Source organism: Aspergillus pseudotamarii, assembly GCF_009193445.1.
Source record: "Aspergillus pseudotamarii strain CBS 117625 unplaced genomic scaffold BDV38scaffold_13, whole genome shotgun sequence".
Lineage (NCBI taxonomy): Eukaryota > Fungi > Ascomycota > Eurotiomycetes > Eurotiales > Aspergillaceae > Aspergillus > Aspergillus pseudotamarii.
The window spans coordinates 296,767-314,714 of NW_022475027.1; the positions used below are offsets into that span (position 1 = coordinate 296,767).

General features: G+C 49.2%; 9 protein-coding genes across 9 annotated transcripts; 4 read left to right on the forward strand and 5 right to left on the reverse strand.

The window, feature by feature from the left end:
• Positions 1-163: 163 nt before the first annotated feature.
• BDV38DRAFT_280488 (ubiquitin-conjugating enzyme E2) lies at positions 164-967 on the forward strand (the record flags this gene model as incomplete). The annotated part of the gene is made up of 4 exons (XM_032059319.1): positions 164-185; positions 246-343; positions 415-565; positions 684-967. The coding sequence occupies 4 exons, from the start codon at positions 164-166 to the stop codon at positions 965-967; spliced, it is 555 nt and encodes a 184-aa protein (XP_031916083.1).
• A 570-nt stretch (positions 968-1,537) lies between these two features.
• BDV38DRAFT_35715 (NADH-quinone oxidoreductase subunit D) lies at positions 1,538-3,653 on the reverse strand. The gene is made up of 3 exons (XM_032063216.1): positions 2,748-3,653; positions 1,963-2,683; positions 1,538-1,895 (listed from the first exon to the last, which is right to left on the reverse strand). Exons 1-3 carry the CDS (start codon positions 3,417-3,419, stop codon positions 1,858-1,860), a joined length of 1,431 nt encoding a protein of 476 aa, XP_031916084.1. The 5' UTR covers positions 3,420-3,653; the 3' UTR covers positions 1,538-1,857.
• A 1-nt stretch (position 3,654) lies between these two features.
• On the forward strand, positions 3,655-5,221 carry BDV38DRAFT_35651 (DNA-directed RNA polymerase core subunit RPC40). Its single transcript, XM_032063215.1, has 3 exons — positions 3,655-3,871; positions 3,930-4,034; positions 4,118-5,221. The coding sequence occupies exons 1-3, from the start codon at positions 3,827-3,829 to the stop codon at positions 5,087-5,089; spliced, it is 1,122 nt and encodes a 373-aa protein (XP_031916085.1). The 5' UTR covers positions 3,655-3,826; the 3' UTR covers positions 5,090-5,221.
• Positions 5,222-5,272: 51 nt separating this feature from the next.
• On the reverse strand, positions 5,273-6,536 carry BDV38DRAFT_240861 (uncharacterized protein). Its single transcript, XM_032053943.1, has 3 exons — positions 6,504-6,536; positions 6,155-6,451; positions 5,273-6,104 (listed from the first exon to the last, which is right to left on the reverse strand). Exons 1-3 carry the CDS (start codon positions 6,505-6,507, stop codon positions 5,353-5,355), a joined length of 1,053 nt encoding a protein of 350 aa, XP_031916086.1. The 5' UTR covers positions 6,508-6,536; the 3' UTR covers positions 5,273-5,352.
• Positions 6,537-6,571: 35 nt separating this feature from the next.
• Positions 6,572-7,471, reverse strand: BDV38DRAFT_240862 (uncharacterized protein). The gene is made up of 2 exons (XM_032053944.1): positions 6,860-7,471; positions 6,572-6,803 (listed from the first exon to the last, which is right to left on the reverse strand). Exons 1-2 carry the CDS (start codon positions 6,886-6,888, stop codon positions 6,599-6,601), a joined length of 234 nt encoding a protein of 77 aa, XP_031916087.1. The 5' UTR covers positions 6,889-7,471; the 3' UTR covers positions 6,572-6,598.
• BDV38DRAFT_290779 (telomere length regulation TEL2 family protein) lies at positions 7,259-10,530 on the forward strand (the record flags this gene model as incomplete). The annotated part of the gene is made up of 6 exons (XM_032061564.1): positions 7,259-8,120; positions 8,171-8,515; positions 8,569-8,655; positions 8,710-9,247; positions 9,299-10,012; positions 10,071-10,530. The coding sequence occupies 6 exons, from the start codon at positions 7,259-7,261 to the stop codon at positions 10,528-10,530; spliced, it is 3,006 nt and encodes a 1,001-aa protein (XP_031916088.1).
• Positions 10,531-10,689: 159 nt separating this feature from the next.
• On the reverse strand, positions 10,690-13,125 carry BDV38DRAFT_280493 (Sec1 family protein; the record flags this gene model as incomplete). The annotated part of the gene is made up of 5 exons (XM_032059320.1): positions 10,690-12,189; positions 12,238-12,449; positions 12,694-12,889; positions 12,956-13,038; positions 13,092-13,125. The coding sequence occupies 5 exons, from the start codon at positions 13,123-13,125 to the stop codon at positions 10,690-10,692; spliced, it is 2,025 nt and encodes a 674-aa protein (XP_031916089.1).
• A 170-nt stretch (positions 13,126-13,295) lies between these two features.
• Positions 13,296-15,237, forward strand: BDV38DRAFT_240870 (putative plasma membrane SNARE protein (Sec9)). The gene is made up of 2 exons (XM_032053945.1): positions 13,296-14,689; positions 14,745-15,237. The coding sequence occupies exons 1-2, from the start codon at positions 13,502-13,504 to the stop codon at positions 14,802-14,804; spliced, it is 1,248 nt and encodes a 415-aa protein (XP_031916090.1). The 5' UTR covers positions 13,296-13,501; the 3' UTR covers positions 14,805-15,237.
• Positions 15,238-15,489: 252 nt separating this feature from the next.
• On the reverse strand, positions 15,490-17,068 carry BDV38DRAFT_280495 (major facilitator superfamily domain-containing protein; the record flags this gene model as incomplete). The annotated part of the gene is made up of 2 exons (XM_032059321.1): positions 15,490-16,827; positions 16,883-17,068. 2 exons carry the CDS (start codon positions 17,066-17,068, stop codon positions 15,490-15,492), a joined length of 1,524 nt encoding a protein of 507 aa, XP_031916091.1.
• Positions 17,069-17,948: the final 880 nt, after the last annotated feature.

A 17,948-nucleotide genomic window follows, 5' to 3' on the forward strand; every position in this document is an offset into this window, starting at 1 on the left:
TAAATCGCCCCACGTTAAGAGTCAGACGTCATACATCTTTGCGGCTCAAGGATTTTGCTACCTATGGGAGTAACCAGCGTGCGAAGAAAAAGCTTCACGACAATTACCTATTCCGCATTACTAGAAGCAATATATCAGTCCTCCGAAAAACATATCTCTCACCATGTTTGCGGGTAAACGCTTGAGTAAGGTAATTTACCCCTCGTTGAATCAGCATTTCGCAGACTAACTTGGCGCAATCACAGGAGCTCCTCAAGGTACCTACGTCCCCTTCTATCCCTCATACCCTAATTTTGTCTGCCGTTTTGGGAGACGGGCTACGGCCCAGTCAAAGCAGCGTCATGTCTTTGCTATATTCCGTCACGCCAAGTGTCGATTATGCACAGGGGGAATTAACTGTGGGATTTACTTTAGCTAAAGGAGCATCTGCCACCTGGTATATCAATAGCCAAATCGGAGAATCTTGAAGAGTGGCAGATGGATATTCGAGTCTTGGACGAAAATCCGCTTTATCAGAATCAGATCTATCGACTAAAATTCACGTTTTCGTCGAAGTATCCAATAGGTATGTTTGAACTTACGCCCTAGTGTTACATTCCATATCTTGTGTTACTTTTTTTTTTTTTTTTTTTTTTTCTTTTTTTTTTTGGTTCAATCATACTAAGCAACGCTCCATCACACAGAGCCGCCGGAAGTCCAGTTCATCGAATTGCCTAGCACATCTGAGACCCCTCGCCCGATCCCGATCCACCCGCACATATACAGCAACGGAATCATATGTCTAGACCTCCTCAGTTCAGCCGGCTGGTCACCTGTACAAACAGTTGAGAGTGTCTGCATGAGCATTCAAAGCATGCTGACCGCAAATACACGCGACGAACGACCACCGGGCGACAGCGACTTCGTCTCGTACAACCGACGCCGGCCCCGCGACATCAACTTCTTCTACGATGATGACAACGTATAATCGTGGATGAGGGCATTGTCGAGGGCAACTCAGTGTCAGTATTGAGCACCATGCTTTTGTTTTCTCAAGCGATGGTCTCCATTCAAGCCGGCTCTTGCATGTTCCGGATCAATCTACCCTTCGGACAGCTGGCCTTTTACAATCACCCAAGACTATCCGAAGGGCTGCCGATTGCCGATCTAATATACATTCATCCTCATGCACCGGCCGTTAATTGTTATTATCTCCATTCTCAAGTTGCATTTGCATAGGCGCATGTTTCATGGGCGTTTCAGGAGCGGGTTTGTAGTTAACTTGAAGTAGCATATATTATCACTTACATATTATACTCGCATAAATTCATCTCTGTGGTGAAGTCGGATGCTTTATTTTCCCTATTTTTTCCATCGGTCAGTTTATCATTAAGAAACTTTGTGGGGTTATGGATATCCGATATATATTTCCCCGCACCGATGAAATATCTTTCTATGTTCCACCACGTTACATTGGCATCACTTTTGATAAGAAAGTAATACGTTACACATACCAATCTAAACCATTTACAATGGCAAACCCCACATTTAGTTAACACATGATATTGTAACTTGAAATTCGGTCACTATACACAGGGTGGATGATGGCAAGGAAAGAGATAGAGATCGGGATTCAGGTAGAGTCGACAAACATAGGAAACAGACAACGCCATTAAAAACGGAATTGGTACAGCGAGGTGATGATGATGATCCAACAACAGCACCACCGCGATGAGTTGAGCACGGAGAAAAACCAAGAGGTAGATGGAAGGTTATTTTTTAAAAGAGCTTTATCTTTGCTTCTTTTTCTATACTTTGGAAGAATCAAGTTAGAGTCGTTTTACAGAAGCTTTGGAGATCCCTCTTGTATTTATTTGTCTACCGGTCGACTTCACCGAACACCAGATCCATTGTACCTGGATTTGAAGATTAGCGGAGCGTTTCCTAAAAAGCTGCGGGGGTTCTAGATTGATGGAGGCTTACCAATAATGGCGACAGCGTCTGCCAGCAAGTGACCGCGAGCGACCTGATCGAAACCACCCAAGTGGGCAAAACCAGGAGCACGGATCTTGCAACGGTAAGGTCTCTCACTGCCGTCACTGACCAGGAACACGCCCATCTCACCCTTGGGGGCCTCAATGGCAGAGTAGGTCTCACCAGGGGGAACGGCGTAACCCTTGCTGAAGAGGAGGAAGTGGTGGATCAGGGCCTCCATGTTCTCCTTCATGGCGGCGCGAGGGGGAGGCGAGAGCTTGTAGTCCTCGACCTTGACAGGACCAGCGGGCATCTGGTTCAGGCACTGGTGGATAATGCGGAGGGACTGGCGGAACTCCTCCATACGGCAGAGGTAACGATCGTAACAGTCACCGTTGACACCGACGGGGACGTCGAATTCAACCTTGTCGTAGGCGTCATATGGCTGGGACTTGCGGATATCCCATGGCACACCAGAGCCACGGAGCATGACACCAGTGAAGCTCATGCTCAGTGCATCAGCGGCGCTGACAACACCAACGCCCTGAGTTCTCGCCTTCCAGATACGGTTATCGGTGAGCAGCTCCTCGGTCTCGTCGATACGGTCACCGAACTGGGTAGCCCACTGGTAGATATCATCGAGAAGGCCGAGGGGGATATCCTGGGACACACCGCCGGGGCGGACGTAGGCAGCGTGGAGACGGGCACCGGAGACACGCTCGTAAAATTCCTATGTGAGGGATTGACCATCAACCACCTTGTCATCTGCTTGCGGTGAACTTAATGTTGCTTACCATGAGCTTTTCACGCTCCTCGAAACCCCACAGGAATGGCGTAAGAGCACCAACGTCCATAGCGTGAGAAAGAACGGACATGAGGTGGTTCAAAACACGGGTCATCTCTCCGAACAGTGTACGAATATACTTGGCTCTCTCAGGAACTTCAACGTTCAGCAGCTTCTCGACAGCGAGTGAGTAGCATTGTTCATTCGTCATCATGGAGACATAGTCCAGTCGGTCGAAGTAAGGCAGAGCCTGCATGTAGGTCTTGTATTCGATCAACTTCTCAGTACCACGGTGAAGCAATCCGACGTGAGGATCCGCGCGAACGATCTCTTCACCATTGATCTCCAGAATCAGTCGAAGCACACCGTGAGCAGCAGGATGCTGAGGACCGAAGTTGACTGTGTAGTGACGGATTTTGCGGCCGACCCCTTCACTCTCGGATTCGAGACCCGCGGCAACATCGGGTTCTTGGGGACCGTCCTTGTTAGCCAGACTTGTGAAGGTGGGATCAGTGGGGATGAGTCTGGTAGCCTGGTAGCTGGTCGGTTCCGCTTGCCGACGAGGAAGCGTCGTCGCTATCGAGCGGGATCTGGGGATGGCATTGTATTTGGTGAAGTTGGAGGGGCGGAGACAAAGCCTTTTGGGCGCGCTGCCCGCCAGGCGAGTAAAGGAAGCAGCCATTCGGAAGAAAGGCGAGAAGGACGAGGAGGAATTGGAGGCTGTCGGTCCTCAGTCCGGACGCAATTGATGGAGGGACTCTGCGGAGTGGTCTACACGGGTTGATGCTTGGAGGTTGCGCTGAATTACAATTTGGGTGGTCACGTGAAGAGGAGCTTATGGTCATCAGGCCGTCTCTGGTTGGCCTTCAGTTCCCGCTTATTCTGCACCCACGCTAGCTCTCATTTCAACGTAAATCGGAAAATCACGAGCCACCCTTCCATAGTGTGCTCTACCTTCCCAGGTGCAATATAGTGAGGCATACTCTCCGCCTTCGACTTGCAGACATACTGCCGGTTGTCTAAAGAACTTTTTTCCATTTTTCCCTCCATATCATCAACGACTTGATACTCGCAAATCGCTCACTCATCATGGCGCCTCTCGTTCCTTCGCAGGCGGAGCTTGATCGCCGGAGGGTAACTTATCATATGAGCACCAATTTTCCTTTGCTTACCATGCTAATTCTTGCCCTAGCTCGTCGACATCAACCTGGAAACGGTCTCCAACATTCCCTCCACAGACTTCCCGGGTCACTGGCCGGGCGAGTCGCATGAGTGGAACTTGGAGAAATTCAGAAATGTACAGTCCTTGTGTACTCTTCGCATTTTACGCACTTGCGTGCCTTTAAATTCTGTGTGCGCTTACTTTATTTTGCTCTACAGGAATTCAATGTTGAGTTCCATCGCAACGAAAGATTCGAATCTTCCTTCTCTCTCATTGGCGTTGATGCATCGATCGCAAATGCCTTCCGCCGTATTGTCATGGCTGAAGTTCCCAGTGTTGCCATCGAGTTCGTCTTCGTTCACAACAACACCTCCGTCATCCAGGATGAAGTGCTCGCTCAGCGATTGGGTCTGATTCCACTGAAGGGTTCCGTGGATGGTATAAACTGGATGCGTTGGTTTAAGAAGGCTACGGAGGATGATCCTGAGGGTAGCGATCCGTCCGATTATAACACCATCGTCTTGCGACTAGACATCGAATGCACCAAGAACCCCAACGCTGACCCCACTGAGAATGACCCCCGCAAGCTGTATAAGAATGCGCATGTTTACGCCAGAGACATTACTTTTCACCCTGTCGGACGTCAGGAGCAATTCTTTACTGGCGAGGATGCTATCCAGCCGGTCAACCCAGACATCCTGATCGCTAAGCTTCGCCCGGGTCAGAAGATCGACCTGGAAATGCACTGTATCAAGGGCATTGGAGCCGACCACGCTAAGTTCTCGCCTGTTGCTACCGCCTCATACCGTTTACTTCCCGATATCCAGATTCTGCGCCCCATTCTTGGAGAAGACGCCAAGAAGTTCGCTAAGTGCTTCCCTAAGGGCGTGATCGGTTTGGAGCCTGTTACCCGGGAAGAGGCCGCGAAGCAGGGAAGCGGATACGAGGGCCACGAGGGCGAGACGAAGGCTGTTGTTCGTGATGCCTTCAAGGATACCGTTAGCAGGGAATGTCTCAGACATGAGGAGTTCCAGGGCAAGGTGAAGCTCGGTCGCGTGCGCGACCATTTCATCTTCAACATCGAAAGTACTGGCCAATTCGATAGTGATGTTCTGTTCTTAGAAAGCGTGAAGGTCCTGAAGCTCAAATGCGCCAGATGGAAGCGGGGATTGGCGGATCTCATGCGGTAAACGAGTTCTACGCTATATTCCCGCATTTCATGTTAAAAATTCTTAATGCATGGTCGGCGTTGGTTTTCGTTGCTATTTTGCGAGTTTGTACAGTTTATGAAAAGTTGGTCAAGACCTTCTTTTGTTGGGAGTCTGGATAGGGCGATTTTTGTCACATAGAAAAAGCACAATTGATATTGAAGCCTTGATCTAGTAAGAGAAAGTCTTTGTATTTATCGTAACGACTCATATCTCATATGAAGAGTAAAACGTTGCTGTTATTCTTATTTGAACAACAAGCGGTAGCGGAAATCAATAGTATACGCGGGATCGCTGACCGCAATTTCTTGCCCGTCTTCTACCAAATCTCTGAGCTTGCGTTTCAGATTGGCCCTGGTCTGTTCCTCCAGTTGGGGCGGGAAACGCTGGTAGAGCGTCTTTTCTTCCGTTCTCATGCTAGGCTTCTTGAGCTGAGCTTCCGGCCGGTCCCCAAGGGTGTCGATGTACTCTTGCAGCGTCATGTCCGGATCGACAGTCATATTACGCGCGAGATTGCCACAGACAGGGCAATCCGGTTTCTTTTCAGCCTCGAATGTATAGGTGTACACACCTTCTTCACCTGCATACATCATATAGTTATCAAGGTACGGGTTGCACGAGGTGGCAATCTTTAATGCCTCAGATGTTGTCGCAGCAGCAATGACAGCGTTTGTGGAGGCGATTGCAGGAATGATGTTCTTAACTACACCCTGGGTCATCTGGAATGTGACTCCGTGGATATGGAATTGCTTTGCTCGCTCAAGAGCCGCATTGTACACCCAGCCAATGTGGTCCAGATCGTCACTATCGAAAGGGTCGTCCTTGCGCTTTTCCTGCCAGGCGATCTGGTGCGCCCACTCGATACAATGCTGGGGCTGTCGAGGGATGGTCGCAATTGTGCATAGCGGTACCGCAGGGCGGGGAGCATGCATGTCAAGCTGGCACTCAATGCACGAAGACAGGGTTGGTAGGATAACACGTGCCTGTCCTTTGAAGCCTGGTCCTTGTTAGCCTTCTGTGATAGCACTGGGAGATATAGTTTAGTACCTTCAGTTCCTCCATCGATAAGAGGCTTCAGGCTCTCAGGGTTTTCAGCATCAACCATGCCAATAAGGGTAGCATTGATCCATCGTCTCGCTTCTATGCTATCGAGACCGCAAACGACTATCTTGAACTGCATGTAGTAATCCTCATCCTTATCTTGAATCTTCCCTACATAAGGGGTAATTTTGACACCTTTGACTCGTCTCTCTACGAAAGCAGCCGCAACCTCGGCTTTAGGTTTGCCGATGTCAGATTGACGGAACAAAAACTGGCGATTTAGATTGGATATGTCAATGGTATCTGTTAAAGTTAGCTGCGGTACACGGGACGAAGTGATAGGGGAAAGACTTGCCCATATCAATAACATGAATATCCTTGAAACCGGACAAAGCAAGATTCTTCAGGATCTCGCATCCTAGACCTCCAGCCCCGCTAAGATCGTTTCACTTAGTAACCATACCCATCAATAACAGGAGGGTCCGCGTGTATACATACATAACTCTGGACTACGTTAGTGGTCGATAATTTGCTTAATCCCTTTAGAACATACAGAATTTTTGATGTCTTCAAAGCACTAATGGTCTCGGGACCAGGCACCCAGTCTTCATCGCTGAAAGGTCCCGGCTTGCTTAATACCTTGTGGAGGTGTTTCCTGCGTGGGGTGAGCGAGATTATTGATAACTAAAGTGAGCAGAAAGGGCTTCTTACCACCTAAGAGGGGAGTCTGCGGAAGCCATATTGGACACGGGGTATGCTCTATTCAATCTAAGGCTACAATGGACGTCTCCGTGATTTGTTGGTTTCACCGCATCCGTAGTTAATGACGCCAGAGGTTCGAGCTGTACACTCCACTGAAATGAGTGTTTCAAAAGAGTCGATGATAAATTCAAAACTTCTCTCCAAGAGTCACCTAAATTCTCAGGAGTCAAATAAGACAACCTAAATCTGGTGGAAAAAAGTGCAGGTAGTGAAGATGGGAAGTTGTTGATCGATTGACTGATTGATTGTTCCAGATACACTCCGCTGCACGTGACCCCTCCGCTTATACAATTTCCTCCAACCTTTGCTAATCATTCTACTTTCCTCCAACGTCAGTTACTCCAAAAAATGGACGGTTTACTGACAGAAGTTAAGACCGTTACTCATGACCAGGACACGCCCCTATCAATTGCCAAGGAGAGGCCTGTCAACGAGTTAGAGAGGCATGAAGCCACTTCGAAAGCCGACACTGATGCAGATCCGACATCCGCGGATTATATATTGACAGTGCTGAAGTCGAAACCCGATCGTGCAGGACTTTCTGGCATTCTTAAAGTACTGGATCCATCAAACAAATGTATAACTCCAAGAGTCTTTGATATTAGAGTTCCCAGTCCGACAACAGCTCAAATACTCAATGCCTTAGGCACCGTTACGGTCCCTGATCATTGGGCCTCATTGAATGCAAGGTCAAAGGTGTCAACGTCGGAAGACAATAAACTACGGGCCGCTCTACTGAGATGCTTTAGCAGCGTCTCCGGTATTAGTTGCTTGGTGACTCAACTTCGCTCACTTATAGCTGCAGCGCGGTCATCCTCCCAGCAGGCGAAAGCATCAGGCTCTCAAATTCAGATTCAAGATATTCTGGCAATCCTTTCTGCTCTCTTGAAGCCCAAAGATCTTACATTGCGTATATACACGGATCTTGAGACACTCTACAGCAATGCAACTCAGAAGCAGGTTGCATGGAGAGAATTCTTGTCTCTTATTGCTGCTAGCAAGGTTCTCTCGGCTACAGCGGAGGCTTTCACGTTAGCTGGGGATTTTGATAGCCTGAATATGATCTTATGGGTTGGAGATGGCCCCCAATATACCTCTTGGTTAGGTAATAACATCTGTCATATGGTGTCAAAAATTGATTTGGATAACCAGGATGCTTGGAAAGCGGTTGCCTCTCTAACTGGACGAGCATTGAGCCTTGGTTATACAGGTACTGTGCACTATTCATATGCCATTTCTTATGCTAACTTTTGTACCCAGATCACCTGGCTCGCGAGTTATATACCAACTTGCTCAATAGCGAGACTCTGCGAGAACGATATAATTCTCTTTTCGCTACACTTCGGCCGATGGAACAGCTTGCGGTGTTGGAAGCCACATTCCGCGACCTTGAAAAGAAATATTTCTTAGCACTGACCGATCCAAGCAATGAGGTTATCCTGCACCAGCGTGTTAACGGTGTTGCAGGATTGTGCTCTAGCATCATAGGTGAGCGCCAACATATACAAACTCAGCTTCTGGATTGGCTGTCAAAGGGCCAGGGTGGCTCCATACAGACTATCGGGTTACGCCGGGCATTGTTGGCTAGCTTTGCAGATCAGAAGGGTAAGCCCAACTCAGCACTGTCTTATAGCCTTTAGTAACATGGGGTGGTATAGAGTCAATGACGACGTTGCTCAAAAACAGCCTGGAACAGTCTAGTGACAAGTTCTATATTAAGCATGCGCCAATTGTGAGCCAAGAAGGTACACTCACATCGTTGCGATTGTTGTTAAGTTTCAGATACTGACATGCCCCAGCGAATACCCAAGTCCTACTGCTGGCAGCAGGTTACCTTAAGCGACTTGATTCAAACGCCATCATGGAAATGGGACGTTCGAGTGCGTTTCTCAACACGGTTTCCAACCGTTTGGCCGCGTCATCCTCTAAAGCCCGGTTTCTTGGAATGATCATTGGGATGTCAATTTCGCAGCTCATTGAACAGCCGGGGAAAGCAATGAAATTTGACCTCGAAGAAATGGAGGGCGACGAGGCCTTGTGGTACTTCAACTTGGTCAATACTCAAGACAGTATTGGGTCTTTCGCATCAATTGTGCCAACTGACTCAGCATCCATACCACAACAACCTGCCAAAAGTTCATCTACTTCGGCAACGGCTACTCGGAAACTACCAGCTCGACAGACAGCGAAGATAGTGGCTATCGAAGAAATAGAGTCCGAAAATGAAGACACTGAAGAAGATGAGGACCTCATTCCCTACGAGAAACCCGATGAAGATCTATACGATTCAGACGAGGACCCAACCTTGGTCCAACGCAACAAACCAACAACACCAGTGTGAGTTGGACAAGAATATTCTCTCGTATAAATATGACTAATACGTTTTAGCTATATCCGTGATCTCATAATCTACCTAAGAGACACGGAAAACATAGAACGCTTTGAACTAGCAATAAGCACTGCTCCCTCATTAATCAGACGAAAAACCGGCTTTGGGACCGAACTAGCCGAGAATACCGAAGAACTAGCCCTTGTCATAGTTGGTCTACAAGAGCAAGGCAAAATCCCGAAATTCCATGAGTATCGGCTACAGAGTATCATTGCCTTGGTCGTGTCCCAACCTTTGAAGATGGGTCGATGGCTCACTGCAATGTTCTTTGACGGAGACCTGTCTCAAGTCCAACGATCTGCAGTTCTAACAGGCCTAGGTCTGAGTGCTCGTGAAATAGCTGGGAATGGCGAGAATGACGCTAAGACACTGGGCCTTCCGACACTACCAGACGCCTCGTTCCCATCGAAGAAGTTACCGGCCAATTTGGAAGCGTTATACTCGAGCAATGAATCCCCAATAGCTAGTCTAACAAAGAAGCTAGCACAGACATCCCTTCAACCACTGGCAGCTAATGCTGCAGATTCGCTTTCTGGCCCGAACGCTCTTAAAGTCCGGACATTCTCTTCTCGAATGGAGGTCGAGAAGCAACGCAAGCAGCGAGAGGCCCAACGTCAGAAATCTACAGCTAAGGATCTCTACAAAGTGCTGGCGGAAGGGTTCTTCCATCCACTAAAGAGTCGATTTGAGATCATGATGCTGCAGTTCTCTTCGTGAGTACTACCTAATTAGTGAGATGTCGAGCAGTGGCTCATTATAACAACGATACAGATCAACAGCACCTTCATACAACCCCTTCCTTACTCCTAATCTTCTCACATTGTTCATCCAGACCCTTACCCTCACGCTTTCCACCATGGGGCCTCATACTCCATACCTCCCTACCGTCACAGAGGACGCATTGACCTTCCTCCTCTCGCTTCACACGCGTCCCGTTTCTGACGACCCGACAATCCTCTCTGCCCTTCTAGCTCTCTTCCTCGCGATAGTAGATCTGAATGTCGCATCGGGCTCCACCGGTGAGGAACGGCTCGTCACCGAGTTCGCATCGCAGGTAATCGAGCTTCGTGAGTGGGCAGGCGAGGTTTTCGACCGTACACCTGCAGTCAAGGGAGACGAACCTAGAGAACAGGTCAGAACATTAGCAGCAGGTGTCATGGTCAAGCTAGGAGAAGTGATGGAACGGTACCAAGGACGGTTGATGGGTGTGAATTCCGGGTTCAAGTATTGACTTATGTAGATACTATAGATAAAAATAGTATAAACTATCCAAGATTTCAGTATGAATTGCTTAGCATACCATTCTCACGCATAATTATTAACTTAAGTCATGACGATTATAAAAATATGCATGAGAGTTACTCGTAAAGTCCTCATATCTCAGGACCACTTATTCCGTCTTTGTGAAATCTTGCTTCTCAATCGCAGCCTCCATCATCTTATCCCCATTAATAATGCTCGTGGTACAGATGACGATCTTCCTCCGGGGTGCCTCCTGCTCAGCAATAAACCGCAATGCAGCGATTTCCGTGAACGTAATACCACCCAAAAAGAATACATAGACTGTCTTGGTAGCATTGTTACCGCTAAGCGTTTGTCGGGCACGGATCGCCTTATCATCGCCCTTTTGGACTATACTGAACGTTGCGCCGCGAGCGCTCTTCACCACATCCTCAAAGCCGAGCCAGCCCGGTGATGCGGTACTGGCTGGGCTCGGCGAGGCGGAGGCTGCAACGGATCCGCCTCGGATGAGGGAGAGGACGTATGGCTTTTGCAGGACGCATTGGACAAGACGGACACTGAGGGGGGCGAAACCGCTGTATACGTAGGCGATGTCGTTGGGATCCTTCTCGCTGACTTCTTCGACTACGAGACGAAGGTTCTTTCGTAGATAGCCGTAGTTTGTTTTGGAGCCTGGTTGAGTGCCCGTTGTCGGGAGGAGCATTGCTGTAGCGGAGGAACGGGGTTGAAGGAGTTCCATTTTCTCGAGAGCGGAGAACGTGAGTAGGTGTTGGTGGCCGTATGCGTGGACGATCTGTCGCTTGAAGTTTTCGAGGTCCCGTGGGCGGAGACCGCCTGCCATGCAGGATTCCAGGCAGAGGAGGCGGAGGACGGTTTTGAGGGGGACGTCGCGAGCAATGAGCTCTTCGACGGAGTCGTGTTGGTAGGTTGGGTCGGCGCCTGCGGCGTTGTTTTGTTGGACTTCTAGAATCTTGCGGAAGATATCTGAGCGGGTGTTTCGCATGATCTCCTCGGCGAGATTGGTGTGGACGCGGAGACTTTGATGCTCCAGTTGGTATGTTGGCAGTTTGTTGACGAATTCGCGGAGTTCTGTTGTGGTCTTCGCTGTGTGGCGGCTTTCGTAGTCACTTTCGAGACGACGGGCTACTCTGTTCAGAATATCGCCGACGATGGCGAAGTTGGCGTCACGCAGCTGACTGAAGAGTTGATCGGAGGCATCTAACTGGACTTTTCGCTTTTGTCCCTGCTTAGACGTTTGCTGTGGAGCTTTGGAAGATTCTTGTGCTTGGGGGACTGGTGTTGGGCCGACGATGGCTGTGTCCACATCTGCCTGGTTGTGCTTGATTCCTACGGTCTCATCGATCAAGCCTTCATATGTGAGCTGAGTGAGCAGGGCAGAGCCGAAGTCGACTTCACGGTCAATGATGATCAGGCTTTCAGTATCGGAGCTTGGGAGTAGCCCTCTGGCGCTGAGGTCAGTTAGGCCAGAGCTCTCTTCAGCATCAAGCTCCTTTCTCATGCGCAGCAAAAGATCTGCTAATCGTCGTGCATTGTCACCCTTGCCGATGATACGGGGGAAATAACCATGTCTCTGTTGAATACCCATAAGGGCCTTGGCGGCCAGGTAAACACAGCCTGGATCTTTGTGCTGCAACAATCAACATGCATGCTTTCGCAGGGTAAGGCTGATGCGTACCAGGTACAAATCACTGAATGAGTCCTCTAGCTCTAATGACAAGACATCTTGCTCCAAAGGCAGGAAGTACACGGCAAGTTCTGCGATGTTCACATCCCCGATAATTCCTGCATCTTCCAGGATTGCATTGCTTACAAGGGTACGTCTTGGGACCCAGAATATAGAGAATTCATGCTCAACATTTCCATTGCGCTGTAGGCGTTTAATCTGGTCTAAGAGATGTCAGCTCATTCTGATGGCATTCAGTCGGAGAAATTGAGAAAGAAAGCCTTATGGATGAGCTGATATAGAATAACAAGATTCTTAATTTAGGGATCTTTTGACTGACTACGTAGAGTAGGAAGGCATCTGCGTAATCTACTGTTTGTCCCATGTGTGACGCCTGTGCCTCGCGATTCATCAAACGAGCAGGCCGAAACAAAACTACGAAGCGGTGGTAAGCAGAAAACGACATACCTGCGACGGTCCGCACCTGGCGTGTCTTTTCAGCATGAACTAGGAATACGACATTGCGTTGAGATGAGTCCACATTGCCATTCTCCAGGAGGAACACTCGGTCTACACCGTACTCTTGGAGTAGAGAGAACTTGACAAAGAGCCCGACTGGACCGGCCAGATCCTGACTGACAACAAGGTTCTTCTTCCCACGCACCTGCACCAATTTCAGCTAAGCCCGAGAGATTTGTTGGTGCCTTGAGAGACCCGGAGCCTTACTCACGCCTTCAAGCAGAGTCAACAGATCCCTACGCGCCTTGTCCTTAAAATAGTCAGCATCAGACCCAGGATACGGCGCCATGGCTGCTGGGGAAGCCCTTGAGGACGTGTGATTGGGAGAGGAAGGCGAAGAAGCCAACCTTGAATGTTTTCGGCGGCCGCCTTTTGAGGCATTGACGGTACACGCTAAACCCAGCCCGGCCTAGTGACTACACCGCCCAGCACTGCCACATGGGGGTTTGTATGAATGTACTTGTACAATACAAGTATTGTTACGAGATAGCCTGATTATCCAGGGACCCTTTAATTAAGTGGTACCGGTAATACTTGTCGCCACGGGGTCTCGACTCTCCATCCAATAATTCCTCAGGAGGGTCTCCTTTAATTGTGCCAGTTTTACCTTTCCTTTCTCCTGTCTCACTTCCTCCCCTCTCTCTTATTTGGGTCTATTCCACTCTGTGGCTAATCGTCTGTCCTCCTGTGCTTACTATTTCCTTCTTTTTGTGTGCTCTTTATACCCATTTGCCCTGAATTTAGGTTCTACTACAAGATGGTATTCGGACGCAAGAAGGACGACGACGATTCCTCTAACCGTCGGGCACTCTTCGGCTCTAGGTCGAAGAACAAGAGCCCCGCGCCTCCCGCCAACCCTTATGCAAAGCCCATCCCTACCGACCCTTACACTAAAGCCAAGATTAATGCCGGAGTGGCTCCTTTACCAGCGGGCGAACAGCCACCTGCTCACAACAACCCCGCAGGCGGAACTGTTCCTGGCGATAACAAGCTCCAGGGAGGTTATGCTCCCAACAAGTTTGTGAACCAAGGCGGATATGGAGGTGATCGATTTGGTGGTGGGGGTCCGGCCCCGGCCGCGTCGCGGTATGGCCCTGGTGGCTATGGAGGATTAGGCAGCGCCGATCCCAATGATCCCGGTGACGCTGGTAGGGATGCACTGTTCGGAGGAGCTAGGGAAAGAGCGCAACAACAGCAGCCACAGGGTGGCGCACCACCGCCCCCGTACTCCGAGGGCAACCCCTCATACGGCGGTGGTAGCAATGCATACACCACTTCGACCTACCAGGAACGCCATCTTACCGCAGAGGAAGAGGAGGAAGAGGAAATTCAGACCATCAAGCAGGACATCCGGTTTATCAAGCAGGGCGATGTGGCATCCACCCGGAATGCCCTTCGTATTGCGGCACAGGCCGAGGAGACAGGTCGGGAGACTCTTGCTCGTTTGGGTGCGCAAGGAGAGCGGATCCACGACACCGAGAAGAGCTTGGATATTGCCACGATAGAAGGTCGGATTGCCGAGGAGAAGGCGAAGGAGTTGAAGACGCTGAACAAGAGCATGTTCGCCGTCCATGTTTCAAACCCATTTACCAGCGCCCGTCGTCGCCGCGACCGTGATGAGAAAATCTTGAACACTCACCGGGAAGAGCGTGATACCCGTGAAGGCACTCGCAAGGAGGCTTTCGTCACCAACCAGCGTATGGAGCGCACATTCAGAGAGATCGATCGTGAAGCCGGCAAGCATAACGGACGAGTGCGTACGAACGCTACCGAGCGTGCTAAATATCAGTTTGAGGCTGATAGCGAGGATGAGGCGATGGAGGACGAGATCGAGCAGAATCTGGACTTGCTTTCTGGAGCTGCAGGCCGGTTGCACGGGCTTTCTAAAGCGACGGGTCGCGAGCTGGATGAGCAGAACCGTCATCTGGAGCGTATCATGCAAAAGGTGAGCCTTTACTTTTTCGGCCATGTTTTTAGAATAGGAACTAATTCTGTTATAGAGCGATTTCGTCGACGACCAGATTGCTATGAACCGCGCCAAGCTGGACCGGATTCGTTAGATTTCTTGTGGTATATAGAGGATTTGCAGGGAGGTTGTCGACGCCTGGTGCTCTCAACCTCATTGCGAATTGTCACTGTGCATATTCTTTCCTATCAACTACATATCCTTGGCGTTCTGGATTCTCATATCTTCAATCCTAGTGTTCGTTGCCTGTCTTGATCGTTCGGATCTCGCATTGGAGGAACTTAATGGTACTTATTACTTTCGGCGGAATAGAGCATGTCCTGGTCTATACCCAAGTTTGTCGCCAGCAAGTTATCTTGTAGGCTTTATTGTAGAACATTCAAAATTGATTTTCTGCCCAAAGACATCCATCTGGTACGGACCTCCATTACCCACTGCCAACCATTGTCACTCGGTGTACATCTTGAAGTGACCAAATCCAAGAACGGCAGACCTTCAAAAGATCACTCTCTACCGCGAAAGCTTAAGGGCTTGATATTCGTGGATTATTGAAGGGTACTTCCACTCGGCTGATTGTATGGAGGATATCCACCACTGCCAAAACCCTGGGCAAGTATGTCCACCTCCTAAGGCCACGGTGCTGTGTTATGGGTTCACTAGATCCTTCAAGTCGATTGAATAGGCTGGCCCTGTCATATAATCGGCAAGTCTCTAGGAATTGTAGCCCATCGTAAACAATATCGAGTACACAGGTCACAGATAAGACTCCATCATACGCACTACAGACGATATCGAAACCCCACAGTCTTCCAATCAGTCACATCGTCATAATCCTCTGGCCGCAAATCAACCGACCTGACCAGCTCCGACACATCATTGTTACCCCGTCGACGCTCCTCAACCACTTTCCCCCCAACAGCCCCCGACAAACCCGCATTTCCCTGTACTCCCTCCTCGCGATCCCTCCTCTTATTAATCAGCTGCAAATAAACCCTCAGCGAGATAGCCAAACCACCAGAGATGATATAGCAGATCAAGATAGCTTTAAAAGAAGTCTGATACGTCGGCGCCTCACTCGCCCTAAACAACTGTGGACCTGCGATATTTCCTGCACAATATGCCACGAATATCATGGCCGTCATTGTCATTTTCTTCGTGACGCCCCTGTAGTTCGCCTGAACGAGGGACATAGCCAGGGGCAAGGCACCCGGCCCCGTCGCGAGGAGGAAATATCCAAACAGCTGGGCACCCAGCGGGACATGATGAGCGCGGGCATAAATCAAGGCACTTCCTATAATCGATAAGGTTACAATGCAGACGATCAAGATGCAATTCATCTGTCTATAGCGACCAGCTATCCAGCCTGTAATCGTGATCGTGGAAGCGCTGACCACACTCGAGGGGATATTAATGAGGGTGGATTCAAGCGACGTAAAACCGAAGGATTTAATGACAAGGTTTCCAAAGTTCTGGGTACCCCCATTCGGAATCTGAGTTAGAATGGCGATGGCGAAGAGATGCCATGTTTTCGGATCTTGGATGCACTCGACTGCCTGCTCCCATTTCCAGTTTGTTTTCTCGGTGCGTCCTGTTCCGGCTATCAGCGCGCGGTGGGCCATGAACTCTCGTTCCTGGGGGGTAAGGAACGTCGCCTTTGATATGCTATCTGGTAGGAAGGCGAGCAGTACGAATCCCCATAGGAAGGTGGCAACGCCCAGGATGATGAACATCCACATCCATGGACGGAGAGGGTGCTCGATATGTCCTATGCCGTAGGCTAGAAGACTGGCGACAAGACCCCCGATGGAGTTGCCTGAGAACCAGATGCCGGTTCGGAAGGGGATCTCGTCGCGTGTGTACCATGTTGTCGTGATGAACATGAACGCAGGGGTGATTGTTGCTTCTGCGATGCCTAGTAGGAATCGGACTGCCAGCAGGCCGCCGTAGTTGACGCAGGCTGCGGTTAGGGCAACCACAGCACCCCAAAAGAGGGTGTTGGCTGCCATGTACTTTGCGACGGGGAGTCGGGGGATGAGATAGTTTGTGGGGACTTCCCAGAAAAAGTAACCGAAGTAGAAGATGCTGGATACCCAGCTGTATTGTTGTCCGACGAGGTGCTGGGTGTGGTTAGTTTGGGCTTTGTGGTCGGTAGGGTATAGATAGGGTGCTTACTGTGTCGTCAATGAGGCCGAAGACAGACGCACTTGACAGAATGGTTTTATCCATGAAATTGAACATATATGTAATGAACAAGAGAGGAATGAGTCGCATATCGACTTTGCGCAATGCTCTGGAGGCAATGACCTGGGCGTTATCAACGTGATCGCTGTCGTCTCGGATTCGATCTGTCGAAGCCATGATGAGCCTTTTAGTTATTCCCCGCTCTAGTATTTTGAAATATTTTTTGTTTTATGATAATGTGCAAAAAGCCAGGTGGGGAGATTGCATTTTATAGAGCTACTGCTCCAAAGGAATAAAGGGAGGGGGAATGCCTCTCGAGTCCTTATCATGAGTTATCTGATGTGCAGCTGATAAGCCTGAGATGTCGGTAAATTAACCCATTGGAATGCAGGTAATTAGTGTCATATAGACTTTCGTATTTCTACACATCACAGTCCTCTATAACTAAGCGTAATATGGTTAGAGATGTGACATAGACAAGTTGAGTAGCATGTGAGTATATCCAATCTCTACCCTCCCAGATACTGATTCCAGGACAAAGCCGTGGGTAGTGAAATGGTACCACAACGAAATGTGATCTAAAATTTAATATGGTTAATTAGATGTCTCCAAGTGACAGTGGCTTAAGCATGACGATGTTCGAAACTGAATTTAGCCTTCACAGTGGAAATTAAATCTAACGATGTTCATTTGATAATCTGACATCTTCCCCTCAACTGTCTGGATTGCTTTTCTCAGATCTATTGATCTTCAGCGGCTTCGACCTCGACAGAGCCAGAGAAACACACAAGCGCTCGAGATCACAGAAATAAACAGCAATGATAGTATACCTGATCATTGCTACCCAAGTAATACTAGTCTTTCCACCCCACCCTTGAGAGTTTACTTAATCTGCTCGATCATTTTGGCCTCCACGATCCCTTCCCGCCCGGTAACAGCACTGACCTCAATTGCAGCGCTCCACGCGCTCACACTCTGACTGAACAGTATACTTTCGATCTCAAAGCTCATTTTTCTTGGGGCGGTAACTTTCCCGATATCAGATGGTTCGAAGGCA